At 42.1% G+C, this 9,129-nt stretch overlaps 1 protein-coding gene across 1 annotated transcript; it reads left to right on the forward strand.

The window, feature by feature from the left end:
• The first annotated feature begins 7,144 nt into the window (after nt 1-7,144).
• On the forward strand, nt 7,145-8,649 carry LOC115630758 (trypsin-1). Its single transcript, XM_030527413.1, has 3 exons — nt 7,145-7,352; nt 7,835-8,226; nt 8,296-8,649. Exons 1-3 carry the CDS (start codon nt 7,145-7,147, stop codon nt 8,647-8,649), a joined length of 954 nt encoding a protein of 317 aa, XP_030383273.1.
• Nucleotides 8,650-9,129: the final 480 nt, after the last annotated feature.

The raw sequence follows: 9,129 nt of genomic DNA on the forward strand, positions 1-9,129 counted from the left end.
AAGGTAAGGCATACACAGGAAAGAAGATGCCTGAGAGAATTTATATCAGCAAAATGACGGTCAAAAATGTTAAGGGCCAAAAGCGTGTCTGGAAGTTCAAATAAGCAGGAAAAAGCAGTCGCAGTCGCAGTCATGGCATGTTAGTTGCAGTTGCTATTTGGCCCGACTTCTTACTGCCTGCCTTTCAGCTGCAGGCTACTTGTGCGGCATGGGTGAGGCTCAGACTTGGACTTAGGCTTCCACTCCGGCTCAGGCTCTGGCTATGGTTCTGGTTCGGACTTAAGCTTGGTGGCTTCGTTTGCTTCTGCCACCACGTCTAACTCATGTGTTAGACTTTGGCTTGCCATGCAATGCTGTTGCCCTTTTTGAAATTTATCTAAGCTTCACTTGACACTTGTCGTCGTCGTAGTTGGCGTTGCATTTGATGGTATTCCTTCCACTTCTGCCCATTCCTCTTGTCGCCATCAATGGGTTTATAGCTGCGGCTGCAACTGCTGCCTCACTGGCAGACTTGAAATTTCCGCAATCTCGCGCCTTTAAAGTTCCTGCAGTTATCATTAGACAGCGCGCTGGGCTTCAATTTTCCACTGATTTAAGTTAGCCACACACTCAGCACCATGTGTTGCCATTATTCTTCTTCTTCTTCTTCTATTTTGTTATTGCTTTTGTTGTTGTAGTTGTTGCTGTTGTTGTAATTGTTGTTATTGCCGGTCTGCAGTCAGCAAGGTTCTACCTGTTAACTGCAGGCGTTTTGTTTTTGACGCGCGCGCACACATTTCTTTTCTTTTGCTCGCCCAGCCATAACTGGCAACTGCACGAACTGGTGCCTTCCTTAAGATCTGCAAGGCATCCATATAGTCCGACCATATAGTGTTATTCACATCTGCAGTGCGGCACATTAGTTATAGACGTGGCCCTGTACTACCGTACTGGCAGTGTAATTTCACAGAATTTATTTGTAAAGTAGCAATACTATTTTTTTAAGATGTATCTGTGTTTTAGAAAACCAAAAAATGGCTTCAATGCTAGCTGCAAAGTAGTATTCCATTTAGTTTGGATCTCAGTTTATAAAAATCGTTAAATATCTCAATCTAATGCAATCCAAAATAGAGAGCCTGACTGAAATCTTAATGCTAGTCGTAAGGACGAATTTAAAATACGCCTCCCTCCCTCATGGTAATGAGGGCGGATTATTTTTATATAATTATTATTTTTTCATAATATCCGAGTATTTCCACAAAATTACATACTTACAAGACTTTTTCATAAGCAGTGTTGGTAACATTTGATGAATACATTTTGTATTAGTATTCTATATTATAAATATTAATAATATTTTGAATATAAAATATTATTATATATATTTGAATATTGTGATCAGTAGAGAGGGGAGAGTAGAAAAAATCATAATAAATTTAATAAACACATGTAGGCTACAGACTAATTATATTCTCAGGCTCAGTGTTTGCCGAAATCCATTCATTCAGACGGACGGACAGATGGACTGACATGTTCATATTGATTTTTTAGTCATGCTAACTAAGAATACATGTATTTTTGGGATTCACTGCCTTCTGCCTATTACATTATTTGAATAAATGTAAAATACCCTTAGGCTTACTCTCGTATATAATTAAATTCTATTTAGCAAATAGAAGCTCAAAATTAATTAACAAGCAGAGTACTTAATATTCGTTGTTTTATACAAATGATAGCTGCGATGTAGCCCCAATGGTGGATCGCAGTTATTAGCAATGATCTTTGTCTTATAACGAGCCTTGGTCCAAAATGTCAGAAATCACAAGTCGATGCAGGAACTACATATCGCCATAAAGCCCATGAAGCCCTCCACCATTTACTGTTTGTTGGTCACCTTATTTACTTTTAATAAAGCGTTTTCAACTTATCATTCATTTTATTTTACGACTGCTCCAGGTAATTGTTCAACTCCTAACTCATGCCAAGAGCTCGATAGGCTAAACGCTAGCCGTGTTGTTGCCATTGTTGTCGTCGTGGATATATGTTGGTATGGCAGTGTTTGCGTGTCTGGCCGCAGTTTGGAGCTGTCAGTTTCCAGAAATGCGTTCATTACGTACTCTGGACTTGGGCCAGCTAATAAGCAAATCCATAAGCAACGTGTTACGCATTTCTATCAATGCACATGCCAATTTTAAAAACTTAATTCAACGCAGTCTGGAATTTGCTGGCCCCAAATGTTTGTTAACACATAGCCAACTATGTAGCACGCCCTTCTCGAGTGCTGTTGTTGGGGCTGCTGTTCTATTTGCGTTGGGTTGCGTTTGCTCGAAATCATTATACACGCTGAGATTATCTTGTCCGATTGCGTTTACAAGCATCAATCCCACAGTGGATTCGTAGTGTTGCCCGGCCCAGCCATAAACGCAATTAGAAGAACAATTGTTAGACATGCAAAGCGACGAGGAGTCGGCAGGTGAGTCGTCTTCGAGTCGCTGTCGTCGTTGTCAGCCCTTACCGGGGCTCTGTTGCTACGATTGCCATCTATGGCGGCGTCAGAACAGAACAGAGCAGAACAGGACGGGACAGGTACAGGTACAGGCTGTGCGTGCTTATAACTCAAATGAGCAATTACCTTACAAAGGATTTGGCCTGAGTGGTTGACTGTCCATGTCTATGGCTAGCTGGAGAGTCTTGGCCATGCTTTTAATAAACTCCTCACGATGCCTGATGTTAAAGTGTCTAGCGCGCGCGCGTTGACTTGTGAGAAAGCATGGACTCGGTTGCAGTGCGCTGCAAATATTTTAGAATTTTCACAACGCGTCACGGGCGGGGTGCAGGAGGGGCTTTGTCGCTTGAGGGAAGTGACAGTGACACCGACAGGGACGGCTGCAAAGGCTGCCCTTTGTTGGTAGCACAGCATGGCACCCGCATGCTGAGCATGCTGCGCCCCCATGGACTCCAGACTAGAGATGGAAGCGTGATTATATGGGGAAAGCTTCGAGAACATAAGTAGCCCCAAAAAATTAACATCTTCAAACATTGGTAACATTATTCAAAAAGCAATTTACAGTAGTTGATGAGTTTTGTTTCCTTTTTTCATAAATTAAAATTTAAGATAACTATTCCAGATGGCTATTAAATAGTCATAAATCATGGATGGAAAGACAGACAGTCGGGTAGACTTTTATTTCTTCACGCTGAACGTATGTGTACATATGTACATACCTATAAAATAGATCTGTCTTGCCTTCTTCTGCCTGTTACATTTTTAGTACACCCATTCATTTTTCAAGTACAGGGGAAAAATTTATAATTTTATAGTTACTAAATATTTTAAATTGGTACAAAATCAACTCCAGTGATTGGACTAGTAAGACAAAAGTTATACCGATTTTTAAGGAATTTTGTGAACAATCTAATAACACACAAATTTTTATCTAAGTCCTTTATCAATTGTGGGAAGACCAACTTACCCAACAGCATTTGCTAATAATGTCTTGTGCTTTCGCCAGTCCAGTGGGAAATGGGAGCTTGTTCCACATTTCTGTGGTAAGAATATGTTGTCACGCTGCCATCTCTCCTAAGCTCACGGCTTGTATTTGGCTTGTTAACTGCGCTTGTTTACTTTATGTTAAATTAAGTTGAGAATCGTGCAATGCAAATCAGTGAGAGGGGAGTGAGTGGAGCGGCCGAGGGGGCCCAACTGGAAACTGCATACAATTTTCCTTGCTCTCTTCTAATTGCAAAGCAATACTCGCTGTTCGCCACTCGCTGGCTGTTTCTGTTTCTGTTTCTGTTTCAATGCACTAGCAGTGGCTACTGCCAGCCTCGGCCACTGATTGCTTTGCATACGAAATGAATTAATGTCATTGCGAGCAGCAGTTAAGGAAGAAGATGTTGCCAACAACAGCAACAATAACAACAACAAAACAGCAGCAGAAGCTGCAACATCTGCATGCATTGGTAGTCCGGAGTTGGAAATAGGCGGAGCCGTTGCAGTTGCGGTTGCAGTTGTTTGCCTAGCTGGCGGCTGCCGACTGCAACTAATTTGAATTATTTCTCGACTGCTTCCTTTTCATTATCTAAGGGTCTTCTTCATTGCCTGCCAGTTATCAAATGCAGCACATCAGACTAACTCAGCACTGGCACGGAAAGAAAGCCAGAAGTCAGCAGTCGCCATCATCGTCAGAATCATTCATTAAATGTGAGAGAGACGGGGCGAGAGAGCGAGAGAGTGAGGAGGATGGAGAAGGGGAGTCACACACGCAATAATTAAAATGCTTGGCGTTATTGTTTCCTCTTGTGTGTTGTGGGGAGCTGCTGAGATAAGTAGCATCTGCAGCTTAGATTCAGTTCTTATGCAAATTTATGAGTCCAACATACTCGTCGTATGAGTTTGATTGTTGGGTGAATGGCATGCCACTCAACCTTTCTAAATTCTGCTACAGTTTGAGGTGCACACACACACACACACACACACACACATACACAATGGGTGCAAGTTCGCTGCCTAAGTCTTTTGTTTGTTTAGGCCAGTTCAATGCACCGACTGCTAACTCGACTGCGTGTTTGTCGTGCTGCCACGCCCACTGCTAGAGTTTGTGTGTAATTAGATTCGTCATGCATGCGTCTATGAGCAGACGTCGCTCAGCTGTTGAGCTCCTCAGGTTGTTGTTATCAAGCAGCATTCTATGGCCGTGTCTGCCATGCCAGTTCATCTGTTGAAAACATAATGGCCACGCTGGCGTTTGTAATTACGTGCCGCATTTGTGTGTAAAATTGCGCATTAATTGCATATTTAATTGAATTTAAACAATTGTCTTATCAGAGCTCCCATCTGGCACTTCTGACATATAGACGTGCATGTACGTGTATTTGTATGTTTCTGCGAATAGTGCTCTCTTAGCATAATTTATGGCAGCTTTTAAGCAGATTACGCCTTTCTTTCTATTGTCAGCCCCGTTTCCAAATCGTGAGCTGTAAATTATGCAAATTCAACGAATTTCTAAAAGAAATGTTTAAGGGAATTTGCATTGTATTAATGCTTGCATAAAAGTAAAAGTTATTTATGTGCGGACAGAATGGTCTATGCCATACATACGAGACTTTAATTTGCACAAATTAAGTTGAGCATTCCTATGTGCCTATAATATATTCATTATGGTTTTTAGTGCGAGCCAAACGAGTCGCAGGACAAACTGGGTTAGAAGTAGACAAATTTTTCCACAATAGGTCAGCTTCTGAATGGAGTTAAATATTTCTAAACATGTTGTACAGAAATTTAAATCGTTTCAAGCAATGAGCAAAAAGAATCCTTCATTTTTCAAAATAAACCTTGTTTGTTTTTTAATTTGTAAAATGTTATGTCTATGTATTTTTTGTAAATACATTTTTTTTTACATATTTCAACAAATTCCACATGTATGTGAATTTAAAGTACTTGAGGGCAGAAGAACACCATTAAAATATAGTCCATGCTTGCTTATGTAAATTAAATACAGGTCCATAAATTCATGAATTTTTGAGCCTTACTTACTTTAAAACGAAAAAAGGTAGAATAAAAGAATGCACCGTTACGGACGTCATCGCCAAATCTCATAAATGTATGGAATACTCGACCCTGGATCGAGCATAGTAATCAAATATTCTTGAGCTTCTGTGTGTTGCCTTACATAATATACTTATTACAAATTCTTGCGCTTGCCCTGTCACATGTGTTGCATAATACTATACTGCCAGCAATTTATCAACGCCGCTCTTGTTATTAATTTATATTTCGGGCGTTCAATAATGCGCCGCAGGGAAGACCCATCCAAGCGGCTAACCGACGCATTCCTGCCAAAGAAATATGGCCAGGCGATGGATGCGCAACCGTGCGCGTTCGTTGCACGCAACTAGCACTTGTGGCAGGGCATTTCGTAAATTGTTCCGAAAAATAAATTAAAAAGGTTAACCTGCAATTCGCTTGTAAATTATGCGCAACAGCGTGAAAGCGGGCGTTGTGAAGCATTTAATAATGTTACCGGATACCCAGCGCTCTCCTGGGACAAAAGTATTTAAGGATGTTATTTATGCTACATCTGGCTCGTTCCTGATAAAAAAAATCGGGCCGAACATTCAATAACTCCGCGCCCTAATAAAATTCTGTAGCTAAAAATGTTGGGGAAGTGTAATCTTAAAGCAAAAATCAACTTCAAGGCATCAAATACTCATAAAACCAGAAACAGAAATATAAAGTGTTTTGTTAAATATTGTAAGCAAACATTATGATCGCGATATTCAAAGAATATTTACCATGTATTTACTCTTATTATATTTAAACTATAATTGTAATAAATATAATATTTGTTATTATTATTATTGTTTATGTTTTCCTGAAATGTCTGTGGGATGGCAATTTAATAATCAGTATTTATCACAGCTACAACGTAAAATACTAAAATAATTTGAAATAAAGATGATTATAAATATAGTGATCAGGGAGTTTGAAGTATTGCAAGCACGTCCATTCCTCGTTACTATTTAGATTTGTCTTCCTATATAATTCGGCAATGTCTGCCAGAATTGCGTGTAGCGCATGCCAGAATCCGATCAAACGTGCCTCACATTTAAGAGTCGTTAAAAAGTAATCAACTGAAGATTGCGGCATGTGGAGGCGTCTGGACTGGAAGCTTGCTCCACTTTCATGAATATGCAAACCGTCAGAAGGGCATAAAAAGTTTATTTGTCATTTCGGCATTTTGTTGTGAGTGGTTCTCGCCAAATTGATGTTATTCTTATTGTTGGACCTTTACAGCTTACAAGCGCATAAATGCGAAATACAAACAACGCCACTCACACAGTCCCCAGAGCCACTTCAGACGAAGGCGCGCGCGCTCGCGGCTTTAAAGTGTTATGCAAATAAGTTGGCAACAAAGAAAGCTTAAAGCGCGGCAAAAGCAAGCAGTAGGAAGAAAAAAGAAAGATGTGGAGCGACCCATTATAAAAGCAATAAAACATTCATATTTTTAGTTTTATTAAATCGAAGCGCCGTCGATCGAGGCGAGTATAAGTAGCGCGGCTTAGGCAAACAGACTCGTCACTTTCTTGCCAGGCACCGCAGCGTGCAAGTGCAGTCCAAAAAATAAGAATCCGTTATAATCCGAGTGTAAACAAGCCGGCCAAGATGCGTTCCCTACTGCTGTTGCTCGGCTGCAGCCTCTGCTTATGTGCGCAGGCGCAATACCAATACGAATCTCCGCAGCCCGTGCACAACACCTTGGCGCAACAGTTCAGCGATGTGTTGGATCTGTCGGCTGAAGAGGAGCAGAGCCACAGCTTAAAGGCAGGACGAGGCAAGCAACGCCAGCAGTGTTCGCCGAAACAGAATTGCTGTGAGTATGGTGGAGAGTCAATGTAAAGGAGGCCACTAGGCACATCTGGCCCAACTGGGCTATAAGGAGGTGTTAACGGTTTATTTTATTGAGTTTACGAGTTGGTTTGGAGGAAAAGAACTTTGATCCTGTCTGAATACTGCTCGTATAGAGAGAGACTTCCAGTTTGATCCTTATGAGGTATATCATAAAGGCATAGGGAATACTTCAAAACAACAAAAGACATCGAAAGCTGCTTAGCTCAGCTGAAGAACTGATTCCAGCAGAAGCACCTCAGAGGAAATAGCTATCACAAAAATTTGACTGGCAAATAATTGGTCCTGTTTTCTAAATAGTCAGTGACAAGTCAATGCCAAAGAAGAGTCATAGACAGCTTTACTTTGGGCAGATCGATTATCTGATGGTCTAGCTTGAAGAAACAATTGACCCAACTCCGAACTGAATCCTAATAAAAGCAATTATGTTGAATTTTCGTTTTGTAGTTTGCGGCACACCCAACACTAACCGCATTGTGGGCGGCCAACAGGTGCGCTCTAATAAATATCCTTGGACTGCACAGCTGGTCAAGGGCCGTCACTATCCGCGCCTCTTCTGCGGTGGTTCGCTGATCAATGACCGTTACGTGCTGACCGCAGCTCACTGTGTGCAGGGTAATCGGGATCAGATCAGCATTCGGTTGCTGCAGATCGACAGATCCTCCCGCGATCCTGGCATTGTCCGCAAGGTGACGCGTACCATTATTCATCCCAATTACGATAACCAGCGCATTGTCAACGATGTGGCCCTATTGCGTCTCGAGTCCCCCGTGCCCCTAACTGGAAACATGCGTCCCGTGTGCCTGCCCAATGCCAATCACAACTTCGATGGCAAGACGGTAAGTTCAGAAATGCATAGCAAAAATGGAGATCCATTTCTTAGGCTTTATTGCATTCTTCTACCTTAGGGTGTTGTTGCGGGATGGGGTCTAATCAAGGAGGGCGGTGTCACCTCCAACTATCTGCAAGAGGTCAGCGTGCCCATCATCACCAACCAGCAGTGTCGCACCACGCGCTACAAGAACAAGATTGTGGACGTCATGCTATGCGCTGGTCTGGTCAAGTCGGGTGGCAAGGACGCTTGCCAGGGTGACAGTGGTGGTCCCCTGATTGTGAACGAGGGTCGCTACAAGCTCGCCGGTGTGGTGTCCTTCGGCTACGGTTGTGCTCAGGCCAATGCGCCAGGAGTTTATGCACGTGTCAGCAAATTCCTCGACTGGATCAAGGCGAACACTGCCGATGCCTGTTACTGCGCCAGCTAATCCAATCGCCAGAGCCAGCCTAAGGCCCACCTACCCCATATTTTACTCAGCCATGTATCATTTAAATTATTCTAAATTATTAAGACGTCTCATCAAATAAATATTTTCCATACAAAATACCCTTGCCATCTAAAATACAAGTACTTTGAGTATGATAAATGTCATAAAATTGTTGGTGCAACTGATTGAAATCTTGCTAGGCATCAGCATGGACCTGCTCGATTGGGCTGCTGTGGCTGAGGCTGAGGCTGTGCTCCTTAGTACGCACCCCTTGCGCTGTCAATCAACCGCCGCATAATTTGTTTTGACTCATTTTCATGCGTACGTCAGAAATTTATGACTAGACCCAAGACTACGCTGACCGAGGGGCTTCGTTCTGGATGCTGTTGCCGGCTGCGCACAGTGCTTTGCTTGTATAAAATAGTATAGTCCATGTGCTTACCCAGTATTTAGAAAGCTTTCCCAACACCCATACTAATT

This window comes from Scaptodrosophila lebanonensis, unplaced genomic scaffold (genome assembly GCF_003285725.1).
Source record: "Scaptodrosophila lebanonensis strain 11010-0011.00,11010-0021.00 unplaced genomic scaffold, SlebRS2 tig00001410-arrow-pilon, whole genome shotgun sequence".
Classification (NCBI taxonomy): domain Eukaryota; kingdom Metazoa; phylum Arthropoda; class Insecta; order Diptera; family Drosophilidae; genus Scaptodrosophila; species Scaptodrosophila lebanonensis.

What these genes read in the sequence shown, in the direction of transcription:
- LOC115630758 (XM_030527413.1), top strand. Translation starts at nt 7,145, where the DNA reads ATGCGTTCCCTACTGCTGTTGCTCGGCTGCAGCCTCTGCTTATGTGCG. An exon ending in TTCGCCGAAACAGAATTGCT is followed by an intron (nt 7,353 to 7,834) that starts GTGAGTATGGTG and finishes TTCGTTTTGTAG; the next exon opens with TTTGCGGCACACCCAACACT. An exon ending in ACAACTTCGATGGCAAGACG is followed by an intron (nt 8,227 to 8,295) that starts GTAAGTTCAGAA and finishes CTTCTACCTTAG; the next exon opens with GGTGTTGTTGCGGGATGGGG.